The sequence below is a fragment of the Drosophila mojavensis genome, unplaced genomic scaffold (assembly GCF_018153725.1).
Source record: "Drosophila mojavensis isolate 15081-1352.22 unplaced genomic scaffold, ASM1815372v1 contig_36, whole genome shotgun sequence".
In the NCBI taxonomy this organism is placed as follows: Eukaryota; Metazoa; Arthropoda; class Insecta; order Diptera; family Drosophilidae; genus Drosophila; species Drosophila mojavensis.
Window position 1 is genome coordinate 10,245,001 of NW_025318858.1, and position 21,979 is coordinate 10,266,979.

At 35.2% G+C, this 21,979-nt stretch overlaps 2 protein-coding genes across 5 annotated transcripts in view; both read right to left on the bottom strand.

Moving 5' to 3' along the window:
- Positions 1–21,979, bottom strand: part of LOC6576449 (neuronal acetylcholine receptor subunit alpha-7) — a 119,683-nt gene that overhangs the window by 67,830 nt on the left and 29,874 nt on the right. For 3 of the 4 annotated variants that reach the window (XM_044008594.1, XM_044008595.1, XM_044008597.1), the window contains one exon: positions 14,455–15,733. The gene's annotated coding sequence lies outside the window, so the exon portion shown is untranslated. Of the gene's footprint in view, positions 1–14,454; positions 15,734–17,065; positions 17,557–21,979 lie in introns of those variants that run through there. The other variant, XM_032728504.2, reaches the window with a different exon arrangement.
- Positions 4,087–6,274, bottom strand: LOC6576450 (multiple epidermal growth factor-like domains protein 11). Its single transcript, XM_002002404.4, has one exon. It carries the CDS (start codon positions 6,131–6,133, stop codon positions 4,955–4,957), a length of 1,179 nt encoding a protein of 392 aa, XP_002002440.1. The 5' UTR covers positions 6,134–6,274; the 3' UTR covers positions 4,087–4,954.

Consider the following 21,979-nt stretch of genomic DNA (forward strand, 5'->3'; position numbering starts at 1 on the left):
TGTGTGACTGGCGAAAATAGGTCAGCTGTATGTTGCTGCTGCTGCTGCTGCTGTTAAACTGGGCGTGACAGCAAAAGTGGCAAAAGCTAAAGTTCCAGCTCAAGCAAAATAGAAACGCGGTAAAATAAATTTTAAAAAACGCTGAACTTCTGGCCATAAAGTAGCTAGCCGAAAAGTCACTAGTTAATTGGGCGCTGGTGGGCGTGGCAGGCTAACAGTCAGTCAAACAGGCAGCTGCATACCAGGGCGCAACTAGTGGTTAATATTTGATAGCTGCTTTGCATATACACATACAGAGAGAGAGAGAGAGAGAGAGAGAGATAGGACGAGCGGGTGAGAGAGAGAAAGGCAGCTGCAATAGCAGCGACCTAGTTTCTGACAATGCATTTTTGCAGCTGCAACAGACTCTGCCTCTATACATACACATATATATGTGTGTGTGTGTGTGTGTGCGCGCTTGTGGCATCAACAAGTATATAGCAAAATACGCAGCAGCACGTCCCATTATTCTTCAGCTTTATCAGCTGCAGCTGCATCTGCATATACAAGGCGCTGTCAAAAAAGAAATAAGCAATGATATGAATAAATAACCAGAAAAAAATGAAAAGTGAGAAGCAACAGCTAAGCTGCAACTTTAGGGGATTGCTGTGCTCAAAAGTTTCTCTGCCTTCGTTGCTTTTATGCTGCTTGTTGCGCTTAACAAATCAATTTGAACGTCATAAAATACCAATAAGCTACGGAATACTCTGAGAGCTGCTCAAGTGCAAAAAGTGCAGAGGCAACAAAAATGCATCTAGATAGATACGAATGATAAATGTATGAATATGGCTAAAAGTTTTTGGCATTAAACTTTTTATTTATTTGAACTAGATTATAATTATACATAATTATACATAAAACAATTCAAGAGATTAAAACATAAATAAATTTATACTTAACTTAACTTTTTGTAGTGACTAATTTTTTTTGTTTATATATTGAATATCTTTATTCACAATTTAATTTAATATAATTTGTTTGTGATTTATTTAATAAAATTTTATAATAATATTTAATTTGGCTTTTATTATTTATTATATACGCTTTTATTTATTATTATATAGCAAATATATGGTTTTTTTTTTTTTTTTTTTTTTTTTTTTTGTGTTATGTCTAAATTAAATGTAGGTCAAATTATATACCAACTAAAAAATGCCAATAAAAAATATTATCGATTAAATATAACTTGAGAGTATGCATAATATTAATCGGCTGCCAATAAGCTTATTATTCTATTTTCAGAGGAAATTCCATATTTAAATGTAAAACGTGCCAACCTTTAGCCTTTTCTCAAGTCTCGATTCAATTAAAATGCAGTAGCTGCCACGTTTTTAGTGCTTTGGCCAAAAATAAATGTTGCAAACAGCAAATAATAAATAAATAAGAAAGTAGGTATGCAACAAAAATAAAAAAAATAAAAAAAGAGAGAAATATGTATATATACATATAAGAAGAGAACAGTTAAAATAAGTAGAAGCAGCAGCAGCAGCAACAGCAGCAGGAATAGTAAAGCAAATGGCAAACGAGGCAAACGAGTCCATGTCCTTGGGCAACGTCCCACGCAAAAATGTTGGCACAGCCAGCAAAGGTTACCAATATAAATACACACGCACAAAAGCAATCAAAGAGAATGGTTGAGGCACATACACACACACATACGCCCGCTCGCACAGTGGGGCACAGACGCACTCAATGTGCGCCGACAAAAAGAAGAGAAAAAAAACAACATAAAAATTAAAGAAGCTTTAAGTATCCTTGTTGCTGCTGCAAGGACCAACGCCAACGCCAAAGGAAACAGGGGCTGGCGGGTGATGAGATCCAAGGGGGGCAACGGTTAGGTTAGGGTAGCTGCCCAACTGGCTGCTGCTTCTGTCAGAAATTGCTTGTTGGTTGTCTTTTTGTGTGTTTTCAGTTCCGTTTTTTTTTTTTTTTTTTTTTGCTCAAGATTTTGCCTGCCAAGGTTTACGCGCTCTCACGCACTCTCACGCATTCTCTCTCATCTCACGCACTGTGCTCTCGCCGCACTCACTGTCTAGTGCGCAACTTAAAGCTTCAGCAACTGTGTGTGTGTGTGTGTGTGCGTAAGCGTATCTGTGTGTGTGGGTTAGTCCTAAAAATATATAAATGTGCAGCGATTATGGCTAAAAGATCTTTGTGCTGCTGTCACAGCTACAGATACACAGGCTACAGATACGGCTACAACTGCAGATTCAGATACACACGCACACATACATACATATATATGTTAATGCATATGGCATGCATGTATGTATAACCGAAGCTGATAAAAAATTGCTATGGATATTAAAGCGATGGCTACAAAAGCAAAAAAAACCCTCGGCTACATTAGCGAGAGTGACAGCAGGCCTCTGTAGTGTGTGTGTGTGTGTGTGTGTCTGTGTGCGTATTTTTAGCCATTTTAAAATTTTGTTCTTTTCCTTTTTATGAATTTTTTATTTATATACATACGCGTAATCGACAGATGAGTGCATATATGACTGCTCAGGGAACCAATTCGCTCGGCCCGTTTCGGGCGATAAATGCACACTGTTTGCGGTTATATTTGTTCATTTGATATGATGTAGCATATTATTACATATATGTCTTCCTTAAAGGTTGACAAATTTCGCAATTTAAATATTGAAAGTAAAAAAAATAAAATACTTGGGTAATGTTTAAAATTAGCTGCGAATAGACTAAAGAAGAAAATCCAATTTAAAATTCGCCAAAAATTCTTGATTCTGTAGAAATATTGTATAGCAACATTTAAGAATTAGTTAGCAAATAAAATTATTATTTTAAATATATAATTTCTTTGTTTATTTTATTTATAATTTTTTTTTTTTTTTTTTTTTTTGATAATTTAATTATTATATATTGATAACATATTTTATATGTATATTATAATAAATATTATTTCATATAGTTGTAGAATTCTAAGTAGCCATATTTTAATATTTTATTCTATTTTAATTTCATATTTTATTTATATTTAGATTTTTTACTTGTAATAATTAATATAAAATTTTTAATATTTTAGGTTTTTCTTTTAAATATTTGTTTAAGCTTATTAAAACATTTACTTATTCATCAAAACACTGATAAAGATTTCTGTTTTATCGAAATATACATAAGCGGATGTTTCTGAATTCATTTCAATAATTCCATATGCATTATAATACTATAAATTATATAATTTATAACATTCTCGATAGCATTCTTTTGATTTCTAAATACCTATCAACATATTGCACAACCCCGCGGAATATCCTTTTAGAACAAAGCCTTCATCTAGCGCCCAGCTAGCACAACATTTATCTTTGGCTATATATGACAATTTATTTCCCGCTGTCAGCTGGTTGAGCTGCTGATAAAACTCTTATTTTATTTTAATTACTCTTGGTAAAAAAAAAAAAAAAAGAAGAAAGAAAATAATTGTTATTGTCTTTATATGTCCGCTGATAAATCTCTTGAATTTATGTCGCTTATCAACTTGTCCTTGGGTAAACAGAGTGAAACTCAAGCAGATAGACAGTGGGATGGAAGAGATAAAGAGAGAGAGTGAGTGAATGAAAAAAAGTCAAAGAACAACAGTCAAAGTTCAGGAAAATCATGAATTAGTTTTATGTTATGATAAGCAGGTATTCAATTGTATTTTTCGGGAAATGTGAGATTTATTAAATATAAATTATAAATATTAATTTATTTCCATTATAGTTTTAATTGTCACTTGAAATGGAATAGCTTTTATGACTTAAAAAATTATGGTAATAATGAAAGTAAACCTGTGATGATGATACTATCAATCGAAGTTTCCGTATATATTTCAACTAATTTTGCATTCATAAAATTAATATGTTAAATACAAATTTTAAATCTCAATCAATTAAAAATACAGTCAATTATATTTCTGTAATAATTTGATTTAAAAATAATACAAAGAAAAAATATTTTCAAAAAAAATAATAATAATATATAAATCGAATGATATTCTATAGGATCTATTTTGGTTAAATTTGTTTATACATAGTGCTAAGAATTTTTTATTTGAATGACTAAAGATTGGAGTCAGTGAAGTTAAATCGAAACTAGCTGACAATTCGACCAATGCAGTATGCTTTCAGCTATAAAATGGTTAAAAATAGCTAAATATGGATCATAAAACTACCTGCTGAGCATAAGAACGATCCCTAGTTGAGTAGAGAACACCGCAGGGAGGAATTGTGTATGAGACCAACGTAGGCAGAGTTTGTTTACATATGGTCTCTCTCGGGCTCTCAGTCCCACGCTCAGTCGTGCGCTTGCTTTGACCCTCAATTTCATTGCCTGCCTTTCCATTCCCTATCTGCATCCCTCTATGCCCTAACGAGTGTCTTTTCCTCTGTGAGCGTCGAGGCAATCAGCATCATATTGACTCTGATCTTTTCATTCATTGTTTTTCTTTCTTTTTCTTGTCTCTTGTCTCCCTTCACATTTATCATAATTGCTGCTAATCTTTTTCTTAAAAGAAAAGTCAAACCAATGTTAAGCAGTAAATGCAAGCGAATTGGCTAAGAAATCATATAAAATTCATCACTCTACCTACGCCCTCAGGGCCTACCTGACCTGGTAAAAATTTCCTATATCTCCTTTCCTCTCTTTAGCCTTAAATTCTGTAATTGTTACCTTAATTCGAAGAATATATATTAATTTATTTCCTATTAGAAATCTACAAATGTAACGATTTCATATAATATATAAAAAAGAAAAAACTTGAATAAATCCGAAATACAAATTTGCCTTAAAAACAATCTAAAACATTTATTTACGACATAAACTTATTTGCTAACTATTTAAAAGTTCAATAAGCACAGCCAATACATTTCAGCTGCTGCATCTGTTTTGTTTTCCGCTCCTCCAGCTCCGCTTCCTGCCTCTATGGCACCCACTCATCCACATCGTATGACTTCTGTGTATATTCACACTGCAGCACTGGCTCCTTGGGCAGCGAATCGTTTGGCTCTTGCTTGCGTCGGCGACGCATTCCGGTCACCAGTCCCACAATCACAATTACCAACAATGCGCCCGATGCCACGCCCACAATGGGTATTGTCAGAGTATTCAATTCATTCTCATCATCGGCTGCCTGATCGATGCTCAACAGTTGCTCCAGCAGGCCACGACGACACGAGAGCTTAGCATTCGCATCCTCGCTCTCCTCCTCCACATAGCCCGCATTGCAGCTACACTTGCCCAGAGCGTCGCAGCTCTGATGCGGACCACAGCCCGTTTGAGCACAATGCTGCTCCTTCGCTCGGCCATCGCTGCTCTCAAAGAACTCGGCCCGACACTCGCCCGCATAGAGTATGAAGCCCACTTCGCAGTCGGCGGCTGTGAATGCCGTTGGGGTGGACGATGATTTGCTTAGGTACTCCTCCGGTTCGGTGACATCATCGCTGGTCAACTTCATCATCGTGTCGTCGTTGCGCAGCTGGCAGCTGTTGCTCTCGGCATTCCAGAAATAGCCACGATTACACGCACAGACTTCCACATCGACGCACTGGCCATTGGCACAGCCGTCGCCTACCTGGCAGACCGGTGCACAGGGCGCACTGACTCCATCTCCGGTGGGCGGCAGAGGCTGATGGCCCGGCTTACACTCGCATGTATTGGGCGCCACACAATGTGTGCCCGCTGGACAGCTCCGCTCGCAGATGGGTTCACAATAGTGGCTACCGTCACGATGTGCAACGGCCGATATATAGCCGGTGGTGCATTGACAGCGCTGTGGAGCCACACAGCTAGCATGAGCCGGACAGCCACGCTCACACACTGGCTCACAGAGTCCCGACTCGCCCACTTGCGAATAGCCCGGGCAGCATTCGGAAATGACTTTGTAGCTAATCTGCTCCTCGTGCGTATTGTAAAATTCGGTAATCTTCTCCGCCTTCTTCCACAACTTCCACTTGGAAGGCTGCTTGATCACGGTCCGTTGCTTCGTTACAGGCACCAAAGTCCTCGTTGTCACATTCCGTTCACAATAGTTTTCCCTTGCGGCCAGGCTGGTGCCTAGCATGCACAGCCACAGGCAGAGAACAGCACAAATGTTTTTCATTCTATCAACTGATCGTGTCGAGTCTCAATTCAGCACTGGCTTACACGGGGCCGAGCGATGCTTAGCTGGAGAGCTCGAGAATCCGAAAATCCAGTATAATAATAACAAACACATCCGTCGCTAGATAACTTTCGACCCTTGCTCTATTCCTGTCTCTGTTTATCACACACTTACATACTATCATGCACTCCCTCTCTCTCTCTCTATATATATATATATATCTCTGTCTCTCTCTTATAGCGGTCGCGGCGTCCTCTGATAAGTCAGAGCGGAGGGTTGCAATGCATCGATAGAGCGACAAGTCAAGTCAGGACAGAGCAGGCAGATGAAGAATGCATATCGTAAATTACACTAGACAACAATATTCAGGGCATTTCTCATGTCTTTTTGAGTCCAAATAATGAGATGGACGCTTAGGACCGACTTTATAAAATCTCCTGTATCATATATGTATTAAATTATTAAATTATTATTAAAAATTTTTTTAAACATTTATTTTGTTATATTAATACTTTGTTATTATTATTATTTTTTTTTTTTTTTTATTTATTTTCCTTTTTTATAATTTTTTTTTTTTTTTTTTCATTTATAGCCTGAATTGAAACTCATACTTTTTCAATTATTATTTTCTGAATATCACTAAATTTATTATAAATTATAACCTACACACATGTAGAGTTTTGTAAACCCTGCTGTCTAGTGTAATTTTGGATGCTGGCAAAGTGCACTCAGCTGTTGCTGCTTCTGTTGCTGCGCCGCAGCAGACAGTGAAATGCTGGTGGCCATTGTCAGTTGATTCGATGAGTCTGACTCTATCATAATACCCGCTTAATGACTCGCTTAAGTCGCCCGCATAAAAAGATGCCGATAAGCTGGAAAATAGCTGCAATTGCCACTTGGTACATATCACAGATATATTTGTTTATGAATCACAATGAGGCGTCCGAGCGGAACTAAATGAGTCGCCTTGCAGATTTGCCATTGCATAGACTTATATGCATATATAGAAGGTTTTCGGTTATGATATGATTTTTCCTACTCTTATCGAAAGGAAATAAAATAATGTGACTTGACTCATAGATTTCGAAGGATTTTTTTAGTCATTAGAAACTGGTTTCACCTCGAACTCTTACATAAAAATGCACTTTAGTCATACGGTTTGGCTACCTGCTACAGCAAATAAGTATACTCTATAAACAGGTCAAAACAGCCAAAGCAGGTAGTTACCTTGGAATCTGTTGTTCAATAATGTGAGAAAATCATGAGATAAATGTTAATAATAACATTAATTTGCTGGAATTAAAAATATGATTTACCAGCAATCTTATTTTGGGGTGGAATTTCAAGAAAATAACATTTTACATAACGAAATGCTCTAGCTTAAGTGAACTTTTATATATTTAGCTTGACAGTTAGTTGCGGTCAAGCCAAAAATACAATAGTTTTGACGTCACATATGTCAGATTTTCTGTGTGTGGGCTTTTTTTTTTAGCCTTAGGGTTTCTTTTCTTTGCAGCCCACATACTGAGCTACATATACACAGAGCAGAGCAACAACAACAGCAGCATAACTGTCAATGCAAAAGCTGGCGTCACGGGGCACGTATCCTGCTTTCTGTCTTCCAATCCAGCATGTCGCTCCGGCGAGCCAAACAAAATGAACATATGAACGCTTGAATGACAGTTGACATAGAGAAACAAAAGTGTGAGTGTGTGTGTGCGTGCATGGGTGTGTATGTGTGTGCGTGAATGTGTGTGTCTGTTGTGTGTGCTTGTGACACAGTCACATTCTAATCTAAAATAATTGAATTGAAGTCAGATTGCAACTGATGCCTTGCGCTGCTGTAGCAAGCAGAAAGAGACTCAGATATGTGTATGTACACTGAGAGAAATGCATAGTGGAAAAATATGTATTTTCAAAAGAGACAAACAAAATCAATATCTAGCGTAATTACAAAATCAATCTTGTTTTTTTTAATATAAATATATATAAATAAAATAAATATATATAAATATTTCTCCAACTTTTTCCAGCTAGGTTTTTCAATATTTTTTAGTGTATTTATATACACTATATATAAATGAATATATATAAAATTGTATATATAATCTTTATATATTAGATAATTGACCAAAAATTGCTTTTATATATATTCATATATTCACATAGAAAAAAATACTAGCATAAGATAAATAAATAACTCTATGTCACAATAAAACATTTTTTTTTTTTTAAGAATTCATTCAATCTAGAAAATTGCTTTTAACTATGAATATGACTTTCTAAGTGGCACTCAGAGAAAGCCTATATGAGATAATTAAAAAGTCTAATTTCTTTTCCCGCTGATTTTAATTTCTTTTTTTTTTTTTTAATTATAAATAAACTTTTACTGTATTTTCTATATTTCATATATTTATAGTCAATAAATGTTAATAATATTAACACGTTCATTTGATATGCCAAATCTTTTCGCTGATTATTTAGCTAGAGATACATTTTCAGTAACAGATACAGATACAGAGACATTCGCAGTCACAGTTACAACTGTAGCTACACATGTTGAGTGCGCGTAAAAAAAACCTGTACACGTTAGATACGTGTTCAGGCGCAAGCTTTGCTTGGCTTTGTTTTGCTTTGATGCCACAGCTTTGCATTTGGAGGTATAACTGTTGCTGTAGCTGTAACTTCATTTTGCTCGTCTATGCACACATATGCGCGCCGTGTTAATTAATGTTCAGCGCAGTCGCTAACTGAATTTGGGTTTAGCCACTGACAAAGCATACAGCCCGCCCACTGGGCCAGGACGAGATTTCGCCAACTGCAATTCGGGTAAAAACTTTGGGCCTAGTCGAAGTTGGTGCGCTTGAGTTATTGCCTTGGCTTTGGTTGCGATTCACGACCCGCTAATTGCCAGCCATAAATTTGCATTATCTCACGTAGAACGAAAGGTACATCCTTTACGCACACGCACAAGCAAACACACACAGATACACTAACACGGAATGCTTGTGCCGCTGCTTAACTGTTAAATTATCCAAGTTGCGAACGGCGAAAACTTTTAGCAACCCCATGTGACATCTGCTGCTCAATGCACAGACACGTAATGTTCTAGCGATAGGGATAGCGCCTGGGCCTGGGCAACGAGCATACATAGGAGGCGAGGGTGGGCTCTGTATGTGAACAGACAGTTTAACTAGCAAGGTGTTGAGCCATCTCACGGTCTTCGCCAACTTGCTACAGAGTGACAGAGACAGAGCCGGAGAGATAGGGAGAGAGTGAGAGGGTGGCATTGTGTCCCAAATGATTGGGCAATCGTTTTAATTATGAATTTGCGCTCAATTCTCGCTTGAGTAGTAAAAAGTCAAAGATAAGTATATGTTATTAATAAATAATATCATTGCGTGATTAACTTGTACCACAACATGCCTAAAAATTGAATGGAACAAAAATACTGTAAAAGAAATACTTTCCATTAAAATATCAGCGCAAAAGTATGCTATAATAAAAATGTTATTGAGAAAAAATATATATGAAGCGACTTTTTTGAGTGACTAAGTAAGAAATACAAAATAAATACATATATATTTGTTTAAAAAATATATTATTTCAGTCCCTTAAATATTGTTTAAAATACATGTAAAAAACAACATAAAAATCACACAACAAATTACAAACAAATAATCATTCATTAAATTTAAATTTAATTAAAAAATAAAAAAGAAACTATAGTGAGTAATGGCTCATTATTGCCTTGTTTATTCTCTTTCAATTAAACCTTACGATTAATTTGTTAAAATTTGTGTAACATTTTTGTTTAAAGACAAATCAAAATTTCTCATTAAAAATTATAGCTCTAAAAAGATTTAATTAAACGCAGCTCTGATCTCGATTCTGACTGTTTACAGGCATTTCCCGGCCAGCTGCTCATAAGCTAGGCCATAATACACACATAATTTCTTAACCCCTTTTTGCTCGATAGATAAAAAGCCTTCTGAAAAATGTGCAACGAACGCTTTGAGATACGAGCCAAACTGTGACCTTTTCGTTTTTATTTTAGTTGCTGGGGGCACAACCTTTGCGTTGGCCTAGTTTCAAATTAAGTGGCACAAACAATAATAAAACCAAATTTTTTAACCTTTTTTTTTTTATTTGCCTCATTCCCGCCCACATTTATTTGCGTGTTAGCGAAGGTTATGAAAACGCAGCCAAGCTAGAAAAATGTGCGCATTGTTTCAACGGCAGCAACAACAAGGACAATAAGGATGCTGGCACACGTGAGAAACTGCATAAATGGCAGTCAGGCAGCCAGGCAGGAAAACTTGTGTCGCCGTCTGTGATTAAAAGGCAGCTACAACATTTGATTTGAAGCACTTGTTTTAGATACTCTATGAATGCTTAAAGTGAAAGAGACAGCATGCTGGAGAAGAAGATGGACAGTAAATCAACATACCTGTTATATAAAACTATATTTAGAACTATATTCATCAAAGTTGGGAAATGCCTACCCCATTTTTTCTATTACTAAGAAATTTCCTTTTCTTTTCAAACACGATTTTATTTATTATGCAAACTATTTTATGATATGATATATTCTTCATTTTTTCTTTTACTTTATATATATTATAATTATATATTAGAAACTACATATATAACAAATAAATTAATTTATATTTTAAAAGTATATCAAATTTGTAATCTTCAACATATAGCCATCATAAATTATTATTAATAATGTAATAATAACAATATAAAATATTAATAATATTAAATATTTATCATATAAAAATATTGCATACATCGATTATTATTATATATGAACTATCTAACTCCTTTCTCCATCCTTCATTCCTTTTTAATAAGAGTATTTAATCTCTGTCTGATTGTTCAACTAACTGTGCTTTCTAAATTTTTTAACTAGCTTTCATCAACTGATTTACCCAGTATGTATGTGTGCGTGTGTGTGTGTTGGCGTGTGTCTGTGTTACGCGCAGCCATTTTCATTTGCTGCTAAAGTTTAAGGTCCTTCATACATAAATAAGCACTAAGCAGGCGGCGTCGCCTCAAAGTGCGAGGCAAACAGCAGCAGCAGCAGCAACAACAACAACAACAACAACAACAACAACAACAACAACAGCTAAACGGACATGACACCCACTACAACGGCGCTCTTCAAAAGCGACCAACAACAGCAACAACAACAGCAACAAGAACGACGAGGCGACAACACTCATCAAGAACGGCCAAACACGAGCGATAAAAACAAGCGCAACAAGGACTTGAGTCTCGAGTTCTGTTCTCTGACTCTCACTCTCTCTCCCTCCCTCCCTCTCTCGCGCTCGCTCTCACTCTTAGCTTCACATACACTGTCTCGCTCTGTCGCACTTGGCCAACATGACACATCAGGACAACAGCTAGGACGAAGGACGACGAGCACAAGTCGCGCCTATTCGCGTTCGCCTGCGTGTGTGTCCTTTTTGCCAGTGTGCCACTGTGGCAGTCAGTCATGGGCTCTGGCACATAATTAAGGACGTCGCCCAACAGCAACAACAACAAGAGCAGTCAACAAATGAAAGTTAACCGAAAAAAATGGAAATATGTATGCAAATGTCGCACATATAAATACCCTAACCGTTTAGCATAAGTGTGCGAAATAATAGAAATTTAATATAAAGGGTATTTAATGGGCTTAGTTTCTGTTATGGAATGTCTTGTCAGTTGAAATGATGTTGACTTTGTTATTCATCTACACAATTAATTAAATAGTATTAAAAGAACTCCGATTACTAGTGGGGCTTTAACAACGATCGCTAAATACAATAATACCATAATTTTTGAAAAATATAGAATATATATATATGTATATGTATATTAGAATATATTGGTATACATATTAAATTATATTGATTGACATACCAGATATCATAGATCAATATAATATGATGTCTATAAAAAAAATAAAAATTCTAGGCCTATGTCCAGAGTCTAGAAACTTTTTACAATAGCTGTAATCAATCAATTATAACTTCATTTAAATATGTATCATAGCTTTAGACTAAACTAAATTTACATATTTCATTAATTTAAAAAAAAATTTTTTTTTCTAGACTAAACTAGATTTGCTTTCTTATTTTTTAATTTTTAGTCTTAATTTTTTTTTTTAGATTTTTTTTATATTTTTATGAGTATTATTTAATTTTAAAATTCTCATCATGTTTTGTTTTATTTTTATTATGATACATATTTATTATTATTATTATTTTTTGTTTTATATATTTGTATTTGCCTTTTTATTTATTTTAAAAATATAAATAAATAAAAATCAATGTAAAAATTTGTTGTATAATTAAAATATTTGTTTATATTTGCGTTATTGAACTATTTTTATATTATATATAATTTAAAAAATTTTAAATTCAATAAAATATTCCTAAGGGTCAATTCAACCTTATATCATAAAGTGTAATGCAATGCACACACATAGACACATACACACACACACACGCACACATACATTTACACACGCGTGAATATTGCACTTTTGTTTTGTGGGTTTCCTTCGCAGCAGCATGCTGCTGGCGCTGTGTTTGCATTTGGACTTTGCAGATGTAACTCAATGCGTGTGTGTGTGTGTGCTTGTATGCGACGGTATGTGTATGTGGCTGTGTGTGCTGCATGAATGAATGATGAAAGACCAAGCAAAAAGACGTTGGCTGGCAAATGAGAGTAGTAGGCGTGAGCACGAGCGAGGGAGCAAGCGGACAGGCTCTAGAAGACAAAGCCTCAAATGGGCATAATGAGCATAAGAAGGCGTCAAAGCCAAAAGTGCTCTCAGGCGCAGCTGGCCAGGACAATGCTGAAGGAATTGTGTCATATTATTAATGAAAAACCAAGAAAAAAATGCCAAACACACTGAGAGAGAGAGAGAGAGAAACCGAGAGACAGGGAGAGAGGGAAAGGGAATGTAGATTCAGATTCAGATTTTTAGACAGAGGCAAATGAGCAGCGGCTGCAAAAACAAAAACGAGAAACAAAAAAAAGAAGAAAAAAATAGAAAAACAGGAAGCTGAGGCACTTTTAATATGCAACAGTCTGGAGCTGTGTGTGCATGTGTGTGAGTGTGTGTCTGTATGTCTCTGTATGTGCTTTGCGAAATGAAAATGAAAATGAAAATCAAGCCCAGGCTACGGCACAAAAGCAAATAAACGCGCTGAGCGAGCGTCAAGTTATTTATTTGGCAATTGTTCTGCTGCTTTTTATTGTCGTCAGAGTTGCGGTGGCTGCGCTGTTTGCTTATGGGCATTGCCCCACCGAAACCACAGTCATCCACATGCCAGCTATACGTATGTGTGTTTGTGTGTGTGTGTGTTTGTGTGTGTGTGTGTGTGTGTGTGTATGTTTCACCACTGCGTGGTCGTCAAAGGTCAATGGAACAATTTTCAAATGCTGCGTACAACCGAAAAAAACCAAACACCAAAGTCGAGCTGCGGCTACTTGGGGACACGTTGCACCTGGGGGCAAGATATTGTGGTACACGGGGCAAGGGGCAGCGAGGACACGGCAGAAGTCTGGTACATTTGGGAAAATTATATTATTATATGTGCCTGTAGTTACGATCTTGTGTACCAACACTAAGTTGCTTATGAAAACAAAATGCGAACGAAATCATACCGAAATTTAATTTTTTTTTAATTTGCAGACAATGAATATAAATATACACAAAATATATAATTTTGTAAAGTATAGAAAATAAAAAAGAGAATATTAAAAATATGTGAAACATTGTTTTAATAAACACAAAACATAAGTTCAAACAAAATTCTGAGCTAATGGAATGCCCTTTTTAAGTATTTTGTATATTTATTTGAACTTATGAATGAATGAAGGATATTGTCTTCTTTTATTATTATATAAATCTTCTTTTTATTTTAAAAATTGTTTAAAGTTTTTTAATGCCTTATGAATTTTTATTTATAATTTTAATGTGTTTTTTTTTTTAATATATTGCATGTATATTTTTTATCTTTTTAAATGTAATAATTTTTTTTAAATTTACTTTTCTTTCGTTTTTAATTTTATTTATTTATTTTCTGCTTGAATGAAAGGGCACAAAATTATTTTTTTTACGTTATGATATTTGGACTTTAAAAATAAATTGTTTTTATACATATTCCTTAATATATAATATTCCCTAAAATCCTCAATCGACGCCTTAAAAATTAATCGATAAACGATAAATGAAACGCGATGCTTTTTCGCAATATATTGTTCAGAAATATCCATCTCTTAAATCTGCATAAATGAAATAGTTCAATTCAACTCACCTTAACTTTCCGTATTAATTAAGTCAAAAGTTGTCGCTTTCCAATTAGTTGGTTGTTGTCGTGTATATGTTATAAAGATTTAGTTGAACTAGCTGAATACTATAAATATTCCATTTGTTGTTTGTTTATATAATTATTATTATTATATTAAATATTTTATCAAATTTTGCGCAGTGTCATATACATATAATCGTATCATATATCTTTAATTAGATGTAATTATGATGAACATTAATATTGATGTATTCATGGGTGAGTTAATGAGTTTTAATTGTAATTTTAATTGTTCAATTGCGATTATTATAGCTATTATTATTATAAATTTTTGAATTATTTTTAGTTAGTTGCGATTATCGAATATGCATATGTTACGTCACGAATGTCAATGATTGAAAACTTGCTGAACTTTAATTTTCTTTTTTTTTTTTTTTTTTGTATTATTTTATATATTTGAATTATGAATAAGTTTGTATTGGATATTGTTTGTCATATAAACTAATTTCAATATGTCAAACTGTCGGCAATTTTATGGATATATATACATATATACACATAAATATACCAATATATGTATATACCATATATATAAAAACGTTCCCGTCCAATCTTGTGCGTGTTTCAGTTGCTTATTGAGTTTTTTGCTTGAGATTCGCGTTTGTTTAAGTTTATTATAATTTTTATATATCTATATATAATTGTATTACTTTTCTATATAATAGAAAATTTGTATTCAAATTGATTTTGGTTATTACAATTAATATTAAAAACCATTCAGCGAAAAAGTGGCCATCGTCCTCATCTGCCTCTTGTATTTTCTGGTACCTTCTTGTATATGTATATGGTAATGTATATATTTCTTTTGCAGCTTTCTTTCAATACTTACAATATATTTCAAAATTTTCATTTTCTTTTTGTTGCTTTCAACATGTTTAAGTTTGTGCTTTCAATTCGTTTTCAATTTTATTTTTGCCTATAAATTTGTTGAGTTATTAAGACTTTTTTTAATTGCTTCATTAAGAGTTTGAGTTTTGTGTTAGTTTATTTATTTTTATTTTTCACACACTTTTCTCTTGAAATTTTCTTGCACAAACACATAAAATTTTTGGTATATATATTTATTTTTATTTTTTTCTGTGCCCCTCACTCAATCATTAAAATATTGCTTAGTATATTAAAAGAGTATTTTATTTCAATTTATTTTTTATTTTTTTATATAATTTTATTGAAATTTTGTTGTCTAATTAGTTCTGACATCCATTGTTTGCAGTTATTTTGAAGACTGGAATAGAAATAGTAATATATTAGATATTTATTAGACGAGGAAGAAAATGTTGTTCATATATTTCAGATATATATATTTGATCTTTCTAGAATTTAGAAAGATTTTGTAAAATATCTAAAAATTAAAATTTTTATAATTATTTGGTAAGAATGCCTAAAAATAATAACACAATTTTTAGCCCTATCAATATTACCCTATCAATATTTCCCATCAATATTTTCAATATATCAATTTTGAACTGTGATAGAATCCTATCAACGTTTCATTCAAATATTTCTATTTGAAATCCGACTTTACTCGAACGTTCTTCACCCAGTTAAGATCTCAGCATATGTTTATGCTGTCAGAGAATTCCAATTTATTTAGCTGTAAGGCTGTCAATTGACGACTTGCACTATCCTATCATATATTCACACTATCCATAAGCAATATAAGCAAGTTGTTCACTTGTTGACAATGTCAGAAACAATTTCTTATGATTTTATTTTATGGCCACTTTTCCCCTCCCAAAAAAATGTGCAAGTAGAGGGAAAAGCACATTGTGGGCATAAAAGGTTGCCAATTCAATATGTATATACATATATATATATATATATATATGTTTGGCACCTGTTATACACACACACATACAGAAAACAATACTGAGACTGTGAGAGAGGAAAGGCTACCCACACAGTTAGCCTTCCACTTGACATGTATCTGAAAGATACGATTTCTTCTTTTTCCACATTTTTTTTTTTTTGTATTTTGGCTGCTGCAATTTGAAACATTTATTTGATGGTCAATTAGAAATTTGCCTGCCATTTGCAATTCGTTTTTCGCATTTCGTTTTTCCGCAGCAATAAAAATGCTGAAGAAGAAGCGGCAGCAGATGAACTGGGGCCAAAGCAACCAGTAAATAAAATACATAGATGATGAGATAGAGCTGGGCAGGAAGAGGCAACTGGGGCTGGAGCACGAGATGGCTGGTGTTTAAGAAGAAGAAATGTGTGTACAACAATGTTGCCCGCCTCGATGATGATGATGATGATGATGATGATGATGGTAGAATTTTCACAAATACACGCACACGCACGCACACAATGCAGAGAGCGAGCCTCGTGTCGTTATTTTTTGCTGTTTCTTACTTTTTTTTTTTTTTTTTTTTTTTTGCAAAAAAAAAGCACAAGAAATAAGAATATCAATTTCCTCCTGTTGGAAAGCGCAAGGCAAAAATGTTCAATTCCACGCACACGCATACGCACGCACACATATACATATACATAAATATATAAATATACATATATGTATTCCAAATAAATTCTATAACTGACTAGTGGCCCGATTTACCTGTTAGTAGTGCAGAATGTATTTTAATTCAATATTATTATTATATTTTTTTTTTTTAGCTGCTGTTGCTGCTCGAGCATCCTGCTGGGCGCTTAAATGTTGCCATGTACGCGTGTGCTTATGTATTAGTGTATGTATATATATAATTATATACATATAAAGATGTATGGTCACACTGTTTCGAGCTATCACGAGCACACGCACACGCACACAGACTCACTCACACACACACATACGCACGCTCGCACACATACACTGACAAATCGCGCGCGCAGTGTTAAGCGACGACAGACAACAAAACTGACACACACACACGCACACACACATACAAATAAGCAAGCACACACACGCACGCAAAGTCACAGTCACAAAAACGCAGACACAGGCACGACCGCGACGCGACTTCGCTTGGCTCTGCTGCTTTGGCTGTGCAGGGAAAAGGCAACTAACAGCACAACCCGAAACCGGAACACCAACTGAATACGCTGCCAGCCAGCAATTGCCAGCCAGGCGACGCTGGAAGTGAACACTGCAGCAGCAGCAGCAGGCGAATCGGAGTACTTCGTTAAGCTCGCTCGCACACGAAGGCACATCTCTTGCAGCAGACGGATTGGATGCCCCCAAACAGCATGGGGATGCTAAAAACGTGACTGGAACTCGCGCGTCCCGACACATCGTGATGCTCGTGCCTGGAAGCCAGCCAGCGCGAGCGTCAGCCTGGAAGAGCGACTCTGTAAAGAGAACGCATCATCTTAATGTTACTCGTTAACTACGTCGCATGTTATCTTAGGCAGCAACCTCAAGAACGAATGTGCGGGAAGCTGAGCATCTAAGAGAGAACGGTAGCAGTAGCAGCAACAGCAGCAGCACCATTGAGCTTTGCTTGAGGTAGCTACGCAGCGGAATGTGTGTGCGTATTTGTGACTGTGCGTGCATATACAGGGTGTGAATGCTGGAAGCTTTGCTTGGCGGCTCACTCAATTGAATGAGTTGGATGTTGAGTCTAATTGGATTTTAAAATTAACATTTTGAGGACTGTGCTAACTTTTTCTGAGTTGCAAAATGAATTAGTAAATTTGTTAATTGTCTAATCTTTATTCATATTTTTGTCAAAGCTAAAAAGATGATGAAATTAGAGATAATCAGATAAGAGATAACAGTTGAACTTTACTTTCTTTATAAAAACAATTTTATTTATAAATGAAAGCCTATTTTGTGGCAAAAGTAAATAAATAATAAAAAAATAATAAATAAAACAGATATATAATTTATTATATAACTTATTTATATTAATTTATTTTAACATAATTTTTCTCTTTATTCTCTTTAATTTAAAATATTCTTCTAAGCTCTACCGCGCAATTATTAATTAATAGTCTGTCAAATTAAAAATTTAGCTACCAAAATGTTGCCATAGCGGTGTCAGTTAAAATATTCGAACAGTTACTCTTTGCTTTTTGCTCACTTGACCCAAATCCTTCAATGCAAACGCAACTAATTCAAATTATTTCAAATTTCACGCACGTTCATTCATGCACAAGAGCTCATGCACACACACAAACACGCATACACACTTTCTATCTCTCTTTCTCTCCTCCACACATACGCATATAAGCTCACACGCACACGCTCTCGCTGTGTAGGTCCAGAGCCGAAAATGATTTATGACCTCTCAAAAAAATTAATTTAAAGTAAATTCGCATGAATGAAAAATGGCTTTTACAAACGGGAAAACTACAGGGCGCCCACACAAAGAGCTCCAAGTCGACAGGCAAACTTAAGAGAATTGTTAACTTTAGCTTCTGCGGCTGTTGCAATTGCTGCTCTCTTAAACAGGCCACTTGTAGGCGCTGCACTCGCTCTTAACACCAGCTTAAAGCTCGCCTCTCTCTCTCTCTCTCTGTTTTGTGTGTCTCTCAGCTGCTGTGACTTCCATTGTGCTTATCCCTGTTTGCGCTTCCAGTGCTCCTCAAACTTTTTACACACACACATATAGAGAAAAACGAGCCGAAGGCCATGGGAGGCTGCTCCAGCTGCTGCCTGGTCGTATTCGACTCGCCTCGCCTAGCCTCGGCTCTCTGCTCTCGGCTCGGCTTCGGGTTCGCTGCTGTCGCTGCATGCCGTTGGTATCCATGAATGAAGGCTGATACTGGCAGCTGGCGCGGGTCATTTGCGCCTGGCAAACAGCGCAGCTCACATCGCACGGACCCTGCCTGCCTCTGCATCGGTTTTTTGCAAAATTTTCTCATCTGCTGCTTTTGTTTTTGCTAAATTAACATTTTTGATTATCCCGCCTGGCTGGCTAGCTGCTGTCCTTGGTCATGCTCTGTCACTCTCTAACTCTGCTTCCCTCTCTCCCGTTCTGCCACGCTCTGCCAAGCACTCGCACGCATTTTGGCAACTCTTGCGTGTGTGTGTGTACGCGCTTTTTTTCATTGCATAGTTTGCAGCGCTGGTTTTTTATTCTCTGCGCTGATTTGTGTTTGGATTTTTATGAACTTGTTCATAGGGTCACATGGGATGAGTCAATAACTTCATTCAGCTTTTAATGGAGTCAGGGGATGTATCTTTAGGTATATATGTATATATATATAAAGCCATGGAACATATTAGACTATTTTAATACTCATTCACGAAATGGAATTAGTATTTTTATTCCTTATTATAATTTTATTTTTGTAGAAAGTATTAAGCTATTATTCTGTTATATTGTTATACACTGTTATACTGTTATACTGTTATACTGTTGTACTGTTATACTGTTATACTGTTATAATGTTATACTGTGATACTGTTAGACTGTTACTGTTACTGTTACTGTTACTGTTATACTATTATACTGCTATACTGTTATAGCCAATAACAATATTTTTCCAACCAGTCAGTATATTTCTTCTTTGAAGGGAAGTTGTTCAGTTCCCAAGTACCGCAGAAATTGCATGCATTTGGCTTTTATAACGATGTGATTTGCTCGTTATATATGGAAAACACGCCATCGGTCAAAGGCAGCAAGGCAAAGGTCAAAAACACTGTCGACTGCACTGAATGAATTTGTGGTATCCCAACCAAAAAAAAAGGCACAAAAAATACTTTAACCGACTCCCCGTTCTTATTAAAAAAATATATATATAAATTACGTGGAAGAAGGAACGGGAAAGGAAAACAAACAGAGAGAGAAGCATGAAAAATCAAAACAAATAAGCAAACAGGCAAGCAAACAAAATGCCAAGTAAATTAAATAAAATGCACGCAAGGTGACTGCGAAGGAGGAGAAGCGAAGCTGAAGGCGTGGCCGGGACTGTTAATAATATAACAGATGAACGGTTGCAGGCACAAGGTGGATCCAGATACAGATGCGCAGATAAACCTAGATATATACATATGTATGTATATATACACACTATAATGGAAATTAAGCAGTTAAGCAGCTTGCGACTGGGCAATACGATATAAAACAAAGAGATTTAACTCCAGCTTAAAAGTTGCCCAAAAGGAATCTAAAAGCTTGTTAAAAGCATGCAACTATTTTATATGTTTTTATTATTTATTTATATATTATTTATTTTATATATATCTTCGCATTGAAGAGCATAGGTATTAGGAAAGGTGTTGACACAATGAACAATTGAAAATCTTTTTTGTTTACTAATAAAGCACTTCCCGCTTTTGGATTTTCAGTACAGTTAAAATATATTGCAGTAAGCTTCCAGAAGTTATCTTAAAAATATATCAATGAAGAGCCTGACAGCAATTAATTAATAACTCTGGATTAATATATAATAAATCCAGCTTATATTAATATTTGCATATAAATAAAATATTTAATTTCCTTTAGATTTAATAGTTCACAGTTGGACTGAAAAGTAAGTGAACTTAGCCTTTCAGGTGGTGCTGCTATGACTACATTCCGCTTTGTAAGCTCAACAAATGTTTTCTGTTGGTTAATACTTAAAATACTTTAAAAAAAATAAATATAAAATATTATATAATGCAACAGCTAAAAATCCGATTCATTTTTAATTAAGCATAAACTTATAGAAACATAAAAAAAAAAAATACAAACCGCTTTTGGAAAATTGTGAACTAAAGGAATGAGCTGAGGAACTAAATGGGGAGTTGGCTACACAGCTCATATATAATGTGCTATACGAAAGCTCTATAAAAAGTGCCTAAAAAGTGATAAGCATCTGAGTGAGCATCAAAAGGGGGAACCGACTGCAAAGTGTGTGTAGATGCAACAGTCGGTTAGAAAGCTTCAAGCAGGAGTATTTAGAGATGCGCATGTTATAATATTTATCCATCTTGAAAAAAGAAAAGACATCAACAATCGAATAGTAGAAAAAAACAACGAACTATTCAGCTTCACTGTTATTCTTCAGTATCTCTATTCACAATTATATTAAAGGTATATACATATTTTCAATTTCCTCATTTTTGATTATTCATCAAACTCTCCAATTCCCCATTTCAATTACCAACTATCTGCACCGCTAAGAGGTTTACTCCAATCTTTTACTTCCTTTCAAATTTTTGGCAAAACAATTCAGCTAACCCGATTTGTCGCTCGTGCACAATTGACCCATTTTGTGTTTAAATATATATCGATGTATATATATATGTTTATATATAACTGCCCCTTTTTCCCTCTCCCTTCGTCTCTCCTTTCTATGTTTCAAAATCTGGTCCAGTTGGCATTTGGCTTGGCCACTGCTCAAATATTAATTCATATCAAGGTTTCGTCATTCATTTTGAATGTTCGCCGTTTGCTTGCGCCAGTCTCCATCTCTCTCTCTCGCTCTGGCCGTCTCGCTGCTCGATTCGTTTGGTCCGTTTCACTGGGATCGTGTAATGAAATTTAAGCAGAATTGTAAACAAAGTTGTGCAATAAAATCAACAAGCCGCAAATAAAGTGCA

Coding starts and splice junctions, on each gene's coding strand:
- LOC6576450 (XM_002002404.4), bottom strand. CDS start 6,133: ATGAAAAACATTTGTGCTGTTCTCTGCCTGTGGCTGTGCATGCTAGGC.